At 51.3% G+C, this 15,078-nt stretch overlaps 2 protein-coding genes across 6 annotated transcripts in view; one reads left to right on the top strand and one right to left on the bottom strand.

Annotated features, from left to right (window-relative positions):
• TOM1L2 (target of myb1 like 2 membrane trafficking protein) overlaps positions 1-4,178 on the bottom strand; it is a 122,300-nt gene extending 118,122 nt beyond the window's left edge. For all 3 annotated transcript variants that reach the window (XM_081162923.1, XM_081162924.1, XM_081162925.1), the window contains exon 1: positions 4,021-4,178. In XM_081162923.1, the coding sequence (XP_081019049.1) occupies positions 4,021-4,072 (52 nt within the window). In that variant the 5' untranslated portion in view covers positions 4,073-4,178. The remainder of the gene's footprint in view (positions 1-4,020) is intronic.
• A 426-nt stretch (positions 4,179-4,604) lies between these two features.
• DRC3 (dynein regulatory complex subunit 3) overlaps positions 4,605-15,078 on the top strand; it is a 38,574-nt gene continuing 28,100 nt past the window's right edge. For 2 of the 3 annotated variants that reach the window (XM_081161449.1, XM_081161451.1), the window contains exons 1-3: positions 4,605-4,711; positions 8,602-8,766; positions 12,095-12,211. In XM_081161449.1, coding sequence (XP_081017575.1) covers positions 8,607-8,766; positions 12,095-12,211 — 277 coding nt within the window. In that variant the 5' untranslated portion in view covers positions 4,605-4,711; positions 8,602-8,606. Of the gene's footprint in view, positions 4,712-5,387; positions 5,504-8,601; positions 8,767-12,094; positions 12,212-15,078 lie in introns of all 3 variants that reach the window. The other variant, XM_081161450.1, reaches the window with a different exon arrangement.

Here is a 15,078-nt window from a genome sequence, read left to right as displayed (position 1 = left end):
TCTGTTTTAACAAGCCCTCCAGGCGACTCTGATGACCTGAGTCATGGGATCTGTAGGGCCAAAAGCAACATGGAAGCACAGGATAAGCACTAGATCAGGAGTGGATTCTGGGCTTAACTGTCATTGACCTTGCACAAGTCTCTTAATATTCAACTTCCTTATACACAATACAGAGATGACAACATTCAAATAATTAAATGTTGTAAGGATTAAATGAGATCCCATGTGCAGAGTTTGCATATAGTAGGTGCTTAATAATTATAAGTTCCTTTCAGTTTTCTTCCTGTGTCTCTCAGAGGGTTGTAAAGACTAAAAAAAATTACTGACGCAAAAGGGTTTTGCTCACTACCAATGGACATAGCAACCTGAGCAGGGACTAGTCATTCTTGGTACAAACTGCCACGATAGCATCAAAGACAGCGTTCATGGGGCACTAGGAAGCGGTTTATGTCCAATACCATCCAATTTACAAGCACAACCCTGCAACACAGTATGTCCTTGCATGTTCATTAAAGCAGAACTATGAAGACAATAGATGGTCCTTCTCTCACCCCCTAACTATTCTGGTCAGAATCAACTAACTATTCACTGATCTTTTAATGTAAATGAATCCAAACTTGACTCTTGGAAAAGGATTCTCTAAAAACGTTTCCCAGCCACCACAAGGAAAACTGCCAACATTTGCAGAGCACATGGCCCTGACTCAGGGAACTCCTAATGTATCACATCCGACTCCCGGTGGTAGGTCACGGAGGGTTGAGATTAAGACAGTCACGTTTTGAAACCTGTTTCAGTGGAGAAAATCTGGAAATAAGAGTAAGTATGTTTTCCTTCTCCATACTCGGTCTGTTATGCCACTGCTGGCCCCTTCTGAAGCACACATCCTACTCAGGAACCACCTTCCAGAATGAAGAGCAGGATGGATGCAAGAAGTGCGCAGACTGTGCAGGTCAGACTGTGGGCTTAGCTGCTGCTCGAGATGAGCAGGCTGTGGGTTCAACCAAATAGCACCAGGTTAGGATGTCTGTATGAGACCTAGGCATGAGACAGAGTAAGAATTACTCCACTAGCCTTCCTACCAAGAGCCTAATGCTTGCAGCTCCAGAACACCTTTGATGGGCATATTACCTCTACTGAAGGATCCCTAAGAGTAGCTTTTTAATATTTCTATCCCAGAGCTTGGGACCCAACAGGTACTCAAGAAGCCTGCTGAACTGGATGATGACATTATTTAGGTACAAGATCCAGGGAGCCGTTGAGAGGTATTCTTTTATGAGTAAGGAAATTAAAGTGCAGAGACTAAAAGTTGAAGTTAGCTAAAGAATGTAGCCTTTGATGTTACACACCCAGAACAGGGCTTCATACTGGGCCCAAACCCTACTTGTCACTATTCCCTACAGCTACCTCTGTTCCACTCAGATTGGTGCTCTCAGATGTGCCCCCATTCCCCACCCCCACCTCATTTGCCTGTCTCCAGGTCCAGGTATCCTCTTCTCTGCCTCTGGAATTCCCACCCATTCTCATGAACAGCCCTCAGACTCAAAGAAACCAGTCCCATCGCCCCGCCTCTTCTGAATTCTCTAGGACTCCTAACAGCACCAACAAGCCCCACTACTCAACTGCCCACTTAGCTACGGAGTGGCCTTCTTTTAGTCACCATTGTTCCATGCACATCTGTCCTCTCTTCCGAAACCATAAATCCCCTGAAGACCAGGACAGCTATGAAATCCCAGTTCTCCCTCCTGCCAGCCTCGCCGTCACTTCACTCCTCTGAGCCTCAGTGTCCTCATCTCTAATGTGGAAAGACAATATACTCTCTTCACAAAGCAGCTGTAAAGAGCAAATAATGGCTGTAGAATTGCTTTGTGTAAGTTATAGCTGCTGCTTTTGATCATTAGGTTTGTTGTTGTTTTATTTCCAGATTCCCCTCCCTCCCATCAACCCCCTGGCGCATACTTTTGAAAGAATACTAACAATACCAAATGTCATGAAAATCACTTTTACACTTTGTCACAACAGTACAGAATACACATTAGAACTGAACTGAACTGTGAAATTACATAGGCATTGCCAGTTGACTAACTAGTAACCATGAGGCTTCATTCTCTTTACGGTCAAGTATCTTTTTTAAGGGATGGTGGATGCTGAGGCCTGCAACGGTATTTTCCTTCACAGGTCACAGATGGGCCAGCTGCCCCATATATCCTCCTAACTTAATTATCCTGTTATTAACAGTGACAGCTACAACTGATTGAACCTCTACTATGTTCCAGGCACTATACTGTTTTATATCCATCAGCTCACTTAAAACTCACTACGCTGTGTGTACAAATCTCTGTCTCTGTCTCTGAGCAAACTAAGGCTCAGAAGGGTTACGCAATCTTCTGGGGTCCCACAGCTAACAAACAGGCAAGGCAAAATTCAAAAGCCACGTCTTCCTAACAAAGCATCATGCCCTTTCCATTGGATATGTGCCCCTACATCCCTTACTTATATCTGCATATTTTTAAATCCCCTTTAACTTCTACCCCTCAACTACCTTGGCATTTCAAAGGTGTAGAGCTTCCTATTGTAAAGGAAATAGAAAAGAAAAAAAAGCCCAAGCTTACTGGCTCCCTCCAGTAACTGGTTGGAATTCAACACCCAACTGAGAAATAAGCTTTTGGAATATGGTTGCAGTGAAAGAGCACCTGGGGAAGGAACTGAGGAACAAGGAGTGGTGAGAACCTGGAGACACAGTAGGTGTAAAGGTGAGAAAAGCCTTTCAGACACCCAGTGTCCTCACCCTCTATCAGAGATGTTCCCACACCAGGAGAAGAAAGGGTCCCGAACACCAGCCAGCCAATGGGAGAGGCCTCCATCATTTCACAGGCCCCACTAACAGCCGCCAGTAGCTGGAAGTTCTTACGTAGAGCAGGAAATAAACCGCTACGGCCTAAACCCAACAGGTCCATAAGGGCGCCAAAGGTAGAAAGACATTTTGCCAGTCCTTCCACCAACCAGGAGGAACCCAGTTTTAAAAGAAACTAATCAACACTCTTGACTGATCACTTGGCATAAGCTCCTGCCTTGGGTGAAAAGGCAAATGGCTTTTCCAGTGAGGAAGTCCCAAAGGGTGGCCACTCCGGTATTCCTTCACCTAGCCTCCGGCTCTCCTTACCCAGGACAAGGGTCCCCCGTGGTGCCCCGACCCCCTCTATAGGATTAACACCTGCTGCCGAGTGCCCCTGTCTACACTGCCACCGAAAGACTTCAGCTTTGGCAACTTTAATATTGCAGGGAAGCCGCAGTCAATGTGCAGAGACTACCACAAGGAACATCAAAACTTTAGAATTTGAAAGAACCTACTAAATCTTACCTCCAAATACCTCATGACAGACGGGGCAAACGTCAAACAAGAAAGGGCAGTGACTTGCACAAGGTCACAGGGACGGTCCAGGGCTCTTATCATTAAATAACACGCCTCCCTTCCTTCCCCGGGGTAGTGCAGGCATGTCCCGTCCCCCTGCCAGACACTCACCCTCTAGGACCCCCGCCCCCCCGCCAGGCTGAGCTGCAGTTCTAATTAGCAAGGCTTGGAACAGACAACATTCTCCGGGAGGGTGCCCAGCCTGAGCGCTGCTGGAACTGAAAAGGAGGGACAGGGATGAAGGGAGACGGTATGGAGGAACTGGGTCCTGCAGCGGGGTTCGGAGGAACTGGGTCCTGACAGCGGCAGCGAGCCGGGCGAGAGCGCGCGCAGTGGCATCGCCCAGCAGCGGACCAGCCGCCGGCACCACCTCCTAGGCCCTAGGAAGGGCTGGGCCCTGATGGGGAGGGACCGCGGACGACCTCCAAGTTCAAGTTGGGCCTCGGGGCGCCGCCTGGTAGAATGGCGCTGCCGTCCTGAGCAGGCCCGCCAGCCGGTGGGCAGAGGCCCGACGACAAGGATGCCCGGCCCGCCCGAGAGGTGGCACCGGTGACCCGCAGAGCGCCGCCGTCGCGCACCCAGACGCCCGCCCGTCCTTCGCGCGGCCTTACCGAGGCACTGCCCCACCGGTGTGCTGAACGGGTTCCCCAGCAGGAACTCCATCTTGAGCGGACAACTCGGCAGCGGCCGGCAACCCTGTCAGCCGCCGGGTCCCCGCAGTGCTCCGTAGCGCTCCCGACCTGACTGACACTTGCCCCCGCCCCGCCCCGCCCTCGGAGCGCTCGGCTTCTGAGCCCGCTCCCGTCGAGCCCCTATTGGGCCACGCCTGACCGGCGTTCCTCCGATTGGCCTCTCCTCTGCGAAGCCCCACCCACCCCGCGGCGTCCGATTGGGCGGAGCAGCAACGCTGGTCACAGGCACCTCCGTCTAGGTTAGCGGCCTGGCCCGCCTCCGAGCGAGTCTGAGTATTTTGATTCATCTATATATTGGTCAATCTAGAATCTCTACGATTATTGGAGAACAAACAAGTCGATCACTCAAATAGGGCGAGGGGGAAGAGGCGAGGTTAGAAAGATCCCCGCCCATGAAAAGTGCTGATTGGAGAAACATTTGTTTTCTCTGAGGCTGGTTGGTGGTAGGAGATTTTCCCCACCCAGAAACGTTGTCACGTGACTTGTCAACTTTCACCCAGGATGTCCACTTTCTGACTTCCCCTTAGCAACGGAGTGGCGTCTTCTGGTTCCCCTAGCAACTGGCGAAGCGAATTGCTGCGCTACCTGGCCGGCGGCTGCGCTTGAGAAGGTGAGCCTCAGGAGCGGAAGCTCTGGGAGATCCGGGCCGGACAGCGCCCGACTTGACCCTTGCCTCTGACCCTTTTCCCCGAGGAGTCCTGCGGGGCCTTTTCATCTGTAGAATGAGCTCACAGGTCCTCCGCCAGGCACTTTGCAGCCGCGCTGAGACATGCAAAACACTAGTCCTGGGCTTTCAGGCCTGCGGGTGAGAAGGAAACGCTCAGAAAGCATTTCCTCGGGTGGCAGCGCCCCAAGAGATTTTAAGGGGTTCGATCCCCTAGGCTTCTGGCCTGATCCCCTTCGTAGAAAGAAAGGCACCTGAAAGGTCCACTGATAACTTCTTCAAGAATTTAATTCTTATATCCGACTTTATAACTGTCATTAAATTATTTCTCTTACTTTTATTCTTCATCTTGGTGCTATTTAAGGTGCTTTGGCTGGGAATATGAATACCCGAGTTCCATGTCTGTTTCTTGTCGGTAGCTACTCCTATGGCTGGACAATTTCCTTCCCCTGCTGAGTTTTAGTTTCCCTATCTCCTCTAATGGCCTCCAGAGCTGACATGTAATTAAATAACACATGAGTGGTACACAGTAAGCACTCAGTCAACTGTTGATTAGTAATTCATGGCCAACAGGGGCTATATTTTTTTCAGATCCAATTGATCCCAGATTGTTGTTTCCCAGGACAATTCTGGATCTGTTTCTCCATGAGGAGGCTACTCCATTGAGGTGCATTCCCCACCTCCTGCCGGTGGGTGGTCTTCACCAACAAAACTATCAACAGGAACCCAGGCTGAGTGGTAAATTATGATAAAATTCCCTTAGGGGAGGAGTGTTTGGGCCTTGACCCCGACCCAGAACAGCTGTGAGAAACATCGTGAGTGGTGACAATGATGGTCTGCAGTGCCCTGGGTACAGCTGAGTCATGATTAATAACATGGCTCTGGAGTCATATTCTCCAGCTCTGCTATATACTAGATGTATAAACTTGGGCATGTTACTTAACCTAATTTTTAACAGCTTCCATTTTCTTATCTGAAAACTGCGAACAACTAGTCCTACATATAAAATAAGTTCCTCTCAAATTCACATCTCACCACCACCTTGGTCATCTCTCACCTCAGGACTCTTGCCATTCTCAGTAGTACAGCCAGAGTGAGCTTCTTAAAATTAAAATCTTATCATATCACTGCCCCTATTAAGCCCCAGGAGCTTCCCAGGGATCCTAGGATAATAATAGAACTCCTGTAGGCCTCTCCACCCTTGCATCACGTCAGCCAAAGTGGAACATGTCTTGTTCTCTCCCACATCAGGGCCCTCTCCGTGCAGTTCCTTCCCTCTTCCTTCTTTCCTGCTCGTCCTTCAGATCTCAGCCCTGTCTCCCCTGGCCAGCCAGGTGCCCCTGGTGCATGCTGTCATAGTTCCCTACACCTACAAATTTGTCATAGTTTCTAATTAAATATTTGTATGACTGATTCATTCTGAAACAGAGGTAAGGAGATCTGTCTGTTGTAGTCATAACATGTAGCTATTCATTACATGTGTGTAGATTAAATAAATGATCTTAAACAAATGTGGGAGGGAGGGATTATTCATCTTTTAAAGATGGGAAATTCAAGGCTTAGACAGGTGAGGATGCAAAGTCAGGGTCCAAATCCTGTCCCTGTGTGCGTGGTAGCTTTTCCACATTGCCACTGTTGGGCTTGACTGAAAGCAAGCTTGATCTGCCACAGGTGCCAGGCCTTGATGTAGGAGCGATGATAAGTCAGAATTGAAATCAGAATTAAGAATCATTTCCCCGACTACAGCACCTTTCTTTGAAAAAGCACAAATACTTTGCAGGTAATATCTGCCAAATACAGCACATTAAAATTTCCCCAAAGTCAACTTGCTGTCAAGTTATGAGAAATTTTAGAAAAATTTGCTTCCAAAGAGTGGGGAGATAGAGAGAGGTAGAGGACTGAAAGCATCTTTTGAGGGAAGGAATGAATCAATCATCCAAAGAAGATGTAGCCAAGGTTGACAAGGAGGAATGGGAAGATGGAAGGTGCAGGTAGATTGGGCAGGGGGAAGGGCCAAAGGGAAAAGGGTTGGGGTTAGGGAAGGCTGTGCCTCCTCTGGCTGTAGTGGGAAGGGACGGGAGAGTTAAAAGCACGGGACATTTGATCATGCACAGTCCAGAAATGGAAGATGCATATTTACATAAGCTACCTTCCTTCAAATGGATGGTGGGGGAGGAGGGAGGAAGGGCAGCTGGGCAGTGGCAGCCTCTAAGAATTGCCAGGCCCATCTGGGTTTGTGGTGGACACCATCAGCCCACCTGTCAGGAGTCTCTCCAAGCAGCATTCAGTGGATAAAGGGCAGAGTCCAGGGGCTGCACAGTGTCAAGGACTAGCAGAGCAAGAGGACAGGAGGTCCAGGGGGTCCAGATGTTGAGGACACATGCAGACAAAAGTAGAAGATTAAGTCAGAGGTGAGAAGTAGGGATGGAAAGTAGAAGGAAGAACTGAGTTTCCAGAGGGTTCAGGAGGCAGAATCTGGGAGTTTCCGGTAGACTGACAGTTTTCCTTCCTGCAGGTCCAGCCCTCCTCAATGTTCTCACTAAGAGCGTTAGTGATGAGAGTGAGGTTGGGTGCCCTGGCTTCCCAGGTTTGTGGCTGTGCCCAGCCAGGAATAGCAGCCCGGTCAGCTTCACCGTGTGACTGACCAAATCCTCAGCTTCCTGCTTTGCCTGCTGTATCTCAGCCAAATTCCTTTGGGACATTAACAACAGAAACCTACTGGAGTTGGTTTAAGTAAAAGAAGGAGTTTAAGTAGACGTCAGGAAACTCTCCCAGAAAGGGGCTACAGACACCATCATAGGGCCCGAAATTAGGGGCATTGGGGGCTGGAAAGCCAGCGAGAAGAAGGCAACTTCTGTCTGTGTCAGTCTGTCCTTTTGTTTATTTTTTCCCCTGGATCGCCCAGATTCCCATCTCTGCTTCTCTGTTCATCTGCCCCCAGTTCTTCCCCAGCTCAAGCAACCACCTCTGATGGGCACTCTTTTTTTCCCCTCACCCAAGGGTGAGGATATTTTTTCCATTGATTTTAGAGAGAGTGGAAGGGAAGGGAGAGGGGGGGACATCGCTGTGACAGAGACACACCAATTGGTTGCTTCTCACATGCTCCCGGACCAGGGGGCAGGGAGCAGACCTGCAACCCAGGTATGTGCCCTTGACCTGAAATTGAACCCTCGACTCTCTGTGTGCAGTCCCACGCTCCAACCACTGAACCACGCTGGCCAGGGTTCTGATGGGCACTCTTATCCTGAGGCCTCATGCTCACATTTCTCAGGGGCAGAACATGAATGAGCAGCTGGGGCAGGTATCCACCTACACACTGGGCAACTTGCTGGGGGGACGGTGTGGGGAGGGATATAGACATGACTGTCAGGAGGGATGAGGCCCTCCGAGAAGGCCGCCGTGGGCTGCTGTGCCTGGCTGGGGCTGCTGAGGATCATGTTGAGTGGTTGGCACCAAGAAACCTGAACAAGAGTGGGCACAGAAAGCCAAAGACCCAAGATGGCCGTGGCTATAGGTCCAGAAGACCAGTGTGGACACCAGTCCACTTGTCTGGGGTAGGGTCACAGCTGTGGTTGTGGGGCCAAGAGGAATACCCCTGATGAAGGGCACCAGGCAGGATGGGCACACATGGTTGCCAGTGGAAGCCCTGGAGCAGCCTTGGTGCAAAGGTACTAACCCCTAGGTGTAGTGGGCCAAGCAGTGGGAGGAGGGCAGCGTTTGGCATGTCCTTACCCACCACAGTGCTCCCCAACACCTTAAAAGGATGCTCCTCAGCCTGTCTTCAGACAAAGGGAGAAGTGGGTTGTGGAACAGGAACGTGATGTGTGTTTTTTTAGGGAAGATGAACCGTCTGTGCAACTCACTGGAGCCTAGAGTGATGGACGATGACATGCTTAAGCTGGCTGTCGGGGAGCAGGGCCCACAGGAGGAGGCCGGGCAGCTGGCCAAGCAGGAGGGCATCCTCTTTAAGGACGTCCTCTCCCTCCAGCTGGACTTCCAGAGTGCGTATCCCGGGGTGGGCAGGCTACCAGGCAGGGCCCCCTGGCTTTCTCCAGTCCACATCCCAGCCCCGGAATTCCATGCCAAGTCTGTATAAAAAGATAAAATTCTCCCACTCCAAATCTAAGTGAACCACAAAGGCTTTAGTGTCCTTGGAGTGGGGCCCCTGGCAGGAGGAACCTAGGAAGGTGGCCCCAAGCAGCCAGGCAGGAGCCGGGGGGAGAGGGAGAGCAGCTTGGGGGGAGGAGCAGGAAACAGGAGTGGCCCAGGACCACGAGGCGGGGGGCACGTCAAGAGTGGCAGGTAGCCTAGTGGGAAGATGTGGCTGGGGACCAGGTAGAACCTCAGTGCCTCAGCACCCCCATCTGTGAAATGGGATGATTGCAGTCCATGGCCAGATGTTGGTTAGGAAGACAAGGTAAGGCAACATGTGTGCAGTTTGGGGTTCACTGAAAAAGGCCAGTGAGGGCTTCAAGAGGAAACAGGAGCGGTGGGCAGGGGTCCTGCAACCCCTCAGGTATTGTGCAGGTGGCCACAGGAATTCTTTCCTTTTCTTTGTTTTTTGGCTGGTGGGGGGTTTTGTTTTGGTAGGCGGTTTCTTCTCTTTTTTTAAAAATTAAATTTGTTGGAGTAACATTGGTTTAAATTTCAGGTGTACAACTTTGTAATACAACATTTGTATACTCTAGTGTGTGCTCCCCACCTGAAGTCTCGTCTCCTTCCGTCATCACATATTTAATCCCCTTTACCCTCTTCTTCCTCCCTGAGGCCCTGCCTCAGGACCCTGGGACCCAGCAGTGGGCAAGGCCCTGGCCCCAGCCTCAGAGCCCACAGGTCTCACCAGAGCAAGGCCACCAGGGCTGATCACACCTCTGCAGAAGCCAGCTGACCATCCAAAGCAGTGAGGGCCCCTAGCCACAGTGGGGAAAGGGGGAGAGGGGCTGCAGAGTGGCTGTCATTGACCACCTTCCTTTGTTTTTTTTAAATGAAAGGCTGAAAGTAATTCTGTGGCTTACCACCTTCCTTTTGCTTCCCCTCCCCAAGCTAGGTTCATTCAGCCAGTATTTATCAGGTGCCTGTCATATGCCAGGTGCTTTTCTAGGAATTAGGGGGGTTCAACTGTGAACAAAACAACAACAACAACAACAAAGAAGCCTATCCTCATGGAGCTTGACATTCAAGGGAGGGACACCCATAAAATGAAAGGAAGGAGAAAAATAGTGTATGCTACAGGTAATATGTGCTGTGGAGAAAAGGAAAGAAAGGAGAGGAGAAAGGGAACCGGGGTGGGGCGCAGTGTTTTATCTGGTGGTTAGAGGCCTCACCAAGAAGGTGACAGATGAGCAAAGACTAGAAGGAGGTAAGGGGAGGGACCCCGTGGAGATCCAGGGAAAGTGTCGAGGGCAGAGGGACTGGCCAGAGCAACAGCCCTGAGGTAGCAGACGTGTGGAGACAGGTCAGAGAGGTTGTGGGGCCAGCTAACATCAGCCTCAGGGGCTAGGAGAGGGTGTTTGGTTTATATAGTGGGTGATGGGGCAACCTTGGGAGGGCCCTGGGCAGAGGACAGGCAGGATGGGATGTGGGTTTTACAGGGTCCCACTGGCTGCAGGAGGCTGGACTGGGGGGCCCAGGACCAGAGCAGGGGGCCTCGTGAGGGGGCCTCTGCCGTGGTCCAGCGAGCAATGACAGCAGGCTGAGACCAAGACGGTGCAGGAGAGGAGGGCTCTGGGTCTATGTCGAAGATTAAACCGGCTTTGTGGGCAGTCCTATCATGCTGGTAACTAATTTAGAGCTAACTGCCAAATACATCCTGACTTGGTTGTGTTGTTTTGGCTTTTCCACATAAACTGCCGATGTAGAGGGAAAGCCAGCAAGCCCGTGTGCCAGGCAGAGCACCCAGGAGGGTGGGAGCCAACCAGGAGCGGTGTCTGCAGGAAGTCAGCTGCACCCAAGGCTGTCAGCCTAAGGCCAGGGTCAGATAAGGTGCTTGGAAAACCCAGACCAGGATGGGAGGTAGCTGAGATCTGGAGGTGGAACTAGGTCCTACCCCAGAAGCACAAGTAGGGATGGTAGCTGGAATCACCATGGGAAATCTGGTTGCACAGGGCCAGGGAGCAGACCTAAGAGAAATGCTGTCTGCCCACCCCTGGGAGGCCTGGCTTGAAGAGGGCAGCTGGGAGGGGTGCTGTGCCTTTCCCAGGCCTTCACATGAATCTTGTCCCTCTGAATGAACACTGAAGCTGCTACCCAATGTGTGCTTATTAAGGGCACCTCCTTTTCCCCTTTCACTTCTGTATCATTTCAGTTCTTTAGTGAGCATATGTTAAGTTTCTAAAACTTACAAAAGCAAATATAGAAAAAGGGGGCATGTAAACAACAGAGCTATTTGTAGCTTCTAGAAAAAACTGGGGACAAGTTTAGGCCTCTAGAATTTTGCATACACAGAATATACTTATTTATACGTAAGTATTTTCAGAACTCTGGCTGCCAGTGGCAGAAACCACAGCGCCTGGTGTAAGGAGCAAAGGGAATGAGTTGGCTGTGTGGCTTTGAAGGTGGTCCTCAGAGACACAGGGTCCAGTGCTTCAGGGACATGAGCAACCTGCCTCTCATATGGGCAGTTTATCCCACTCCCTGCATATGGACACGGGGGGGGGGGGGGGGGGGGGGGGGGGGGGGGGGGGGCGGGGGGCGGGGCTATCCTTCTGCCCCCATGTACCTAGAGGTATTTCTTTGGGCACATACACAGTGTGTCTTTGCAGACAGATTTCAGTTAGAGAAATTGCACAGTCAAAGGGCACAGATGTTAAATATTTCAGTAAATGTGGCCAGACTGCCCTCCAAAATGTCGGGACTAGTTGACTGACCCACTAACAGTGCACAAGGCGACACTCACCCTGCAGCCTTGATTCTATTTGTCATACTGCACAGGGAAAGAAGGAGGACCCCTACCTGTGTCTTGTGCCCCAAGTTGTTCTGGCTTCTTGGGCAGCTTCCCAGCCTGGCCCTAGATGTTACATGAGTGAGTCCCATGCCAGAGCAGGTCCAGCCTCCTTCCCACTGATGCCCCCATGCCCCCCGTGAACCTATTAGGTCCTGCTGTGGCCCTGGGCACAGATCAGTACCACTGCGCACTGCTAGGGTCTCAGAGCTCCTTAGTGCTCAGCACACATCTCCAGGGCACCCTCATACTCCAGGGCCGGGCAGCAGAACTGTGGAGCCTTGTGCATGTTTAGCATTGGTTGTCTCATTCCTCCAGTACACTGGTTCTGAACCCTAACCTTAAGCCCAGGCTGGAACCAGAAGAGGCATCTCCTCTGGTCATTTCAGACATCCTCCGCATCGACAACCTCTGGCAGTTTGAGAGCCTGAGGAAGCTGCAGCTGGACAATAACATCATTGAGAGGATTGAGGGCCTGGAGAGCCTCACACAGCTGGTCTGGCTAGGTAAGGCCCCTTTCTGTGTGTGACTGCCCTGATTAAAGGTGACGCCCTGCCAAGATCATACTTGCTAAGGTAATTGTTTCCCCAGGCAATATTCTGCAAGCCCACTTACAGCAGAAGCTCTGTCTGCAGGGAGCAAGAAAACTGCTCCTTTTAAAAGCCCGGGTCCTGTGCTGGGTAAACACAGGGAAAATGTGCTTAGGCACGCCAGGACAGAGTTTTCTGCTCCCAACTGCCAAACCTCCCAATTTGGAAGTAGGGGTGGTCAAGGAGCAGCCTTGGATTCCTTCTAGTCATTCTAGGCTCAGGTTGACAGATAATTATGGGTCCCACCACTCATGGGGACTCAGATCAGACCCAAAATAATCATATAGCTGGTACTTGCCCTGAGCACTTACTACCTGTTAAGCATGGGCCCGTATGTTTTCCACGTGAGGTATTTTAATCCACACAGCATCCCCATTGTAGAGGTGAGAAAGCTGAGGTCACAGCAAGTAGTGGGGGCATCAGGATCCCAACCCAGCTCTGACTCTAGAGCTCTGGCTCTCACTGCTAAGACTGCAGGGATCTTGATGAACCGTGTCCATCTGCTGGACTTAGGAGGCAGCCTCATATCTGGGGAGGGGCAGGTGGGCACCTAACGGGGAGAGGGGGTTGGCTGGAGAGCCCTTTACAACTTTGTCTTGTTTAGCCCTCACAGCAAAAAGATCTGTTACAATCCCAATCTACAGAAGAGGAACTGGGGCTCTGAGAGGCTAAGGCACTTGCCCAAAGCTCCACAACCAAGAAGCAGCAGAGCTGGAATACAAACCCACGCCTGTCTGACCCCAAAGTCCTCGTTTCCTTCATCCTGCCAGGCTGTTTTCTCAAACAGGCAGCCTGGAGCATCCGTGAACCTCGGAATTTGCAAAACAGTCTCAGCTCCCATTGTGCTGACAGTTGCCAGCCCCCAGCAGCCCGCAGGAGGGATTGCACTGCAGCTTCTCAGAGGCAGAGCTGAGGCTGAGAGGCAGTGGGCTTGAGGGAGTCATGCTGCAGGTGGCAGAGGCACGACAGCCAGGGCCCCCGTCCACCAGGCCCAGGCCTCTCACCCCAGGCACCCGCTCCCGGCACTAGTTCTCCATGCTGAGGGGCCCAGGCGCCCCGCCAGAAGTCACCCATCTCCCTAGGACACGGTTAGGGAATGTCTGGCTGGAGAAATCATTTGGCCTGGCCCTGCCAAGGCAACTATAGGCAGGACTCGAAATTCAATAAATCTAGGAGCTTTTTTCATAGCTAATTTTTAAGTTCATAATTTTGTATGGCCCGCAAATGATGTTATAAATATCCGAACGGCCCTTGGCAGAAAAACGGTTCCCCACCCCTGAGCTAGGAGATGAAGGAGGAGAAGAGGGTGCTGGGTCAGCCAGACTCTGAGCCATGCCCCCCCCTGGAGGGCCTACCAGGCACCGGCCGTCTGAATGCTGTGCTTTTAGGCCAGAGCTGCCAGGCCCAGCTGTCTCTCAGATATAAAACAAGTGCCACAAGCCCCTATGAGATGCTCCTGTGGAGCCCAGCATGCATGGTGCAGGAGTGAGAAAGCAGAAGAGGAAATTGCTGGCAAAAGGTCAGCCTGCATCCCTGAGAGAGTCGGAAAGCAGCCTTTGTCCAGCCACAGCACTAGTAGTCCAGGAACCCAACCACAGCCAGGAAGAGCTGGTCCCTGGGATGCAGGGGCTCGTGCCCTGATGGCTCAACACAGCCCCCACCTATATACAGCCCACGGCTGCCCACCAGCCAGCTCCTGGGCCAAGCACGCTGGCTCCCGCGAGCATGAGCGCATCTCACCCACTTCTGCTTTCAGGATTGTCTTGTTGGTAGCTTGAAATTGGCCATGGTGGGAATATTATTCCACAGATATCAGCAAGTGCAACAAATCAGCGCGGCCCTCGCTGCACCTGGTATCGTTAAACATTTACCGGCAGCACTGGTTCTCGTGGGTGTGGCTGGGCCTCCAAAAAGCAGAGGTGGAGGAGGGAGCGGGTGGGCTTGGCATTTAGCAGCCTTGGTTTGCATCCCAGCTCTGCCAGCGTAGTAATCGATTCTGCACAAGTTACTTCAGCCCTCTGAACCTCGGTCTCTTTATGTGCTATGTGATCTTATTGCCACCAGGCCCCTTTGAATCTTGGTTTCCTTGTCCATAAAATATAGGTGGTGATACCTGTGCTGTGAGGGTTAAATGAGGTAATGTGCTTAAGGTCCTAGCATAGAGAAAGAGACAATGAATTATCATTCGTCTCAGTGTCGGCAGGTAAGCATGCCCTCACATGCCAATGAGGCTAAATTAAGATGTGGATAAACTTACTTTCCAAATCACCTTTTTAACGTGATGGCTTGCAGCTACCATGATTGTATTTCCAAGCTCATGAAAAATTCCCAGTTTGGGCCTCTGGACCATTGGTATTCTAGGAAAGGTTGCAGCTCCAACCCCAGCCAAAAACCTGTGGTGGAGAAAAATCAGTTTTAGTCCCAAAGATGTGAAACTTGAGCTAGAGAAGATCATGACATCTCAGCTGGGCTTGGGCTTGGGGGAAGCTTGAGTTGGCTGTGCTGTACCTGGAAGAACCTGGCCTGCAGTTGGTCCAGGGAGGAGCCTTGGATGCACTCTGGCACCACCCTAGTTAGCTGTGTGGCTTTGGGTGAATCACTGAGCCTTTCTGAGCTTCAGCTTCCCAGTTGAGCAAATAGGGAGAGAAGTTCCAAACTGCCACTCAGAACTGTTGTCTGGGGTGTACACACAGCACTTATAAACTGGTGACTGCTGAGCAGACGGGAGGTATTACTACTAAAACTCCCATAGGAGTGGGTGAAAGGGACACTCTACAACTGTC

The sequence above is a fragment of the Miniopterus schreibersii genome (genome assembly GCF_964146895.1).
Source record: "Miniopterus schreibersii genome assembly, chromosome: 16".
NCBI classification, from domain to species: domain Eukaryota; kingdom Metazoa; phylum Chordata; class Mammalia; order Chiroptera; family Miniopteridae; genus Miniopterus; species Miniopterus schreibersii.
The sequence above is the reverse complement of the archived record's forward strand: the minus strand, read 5'-3'. Positions and strand labels throughout refer to the sequence as shown.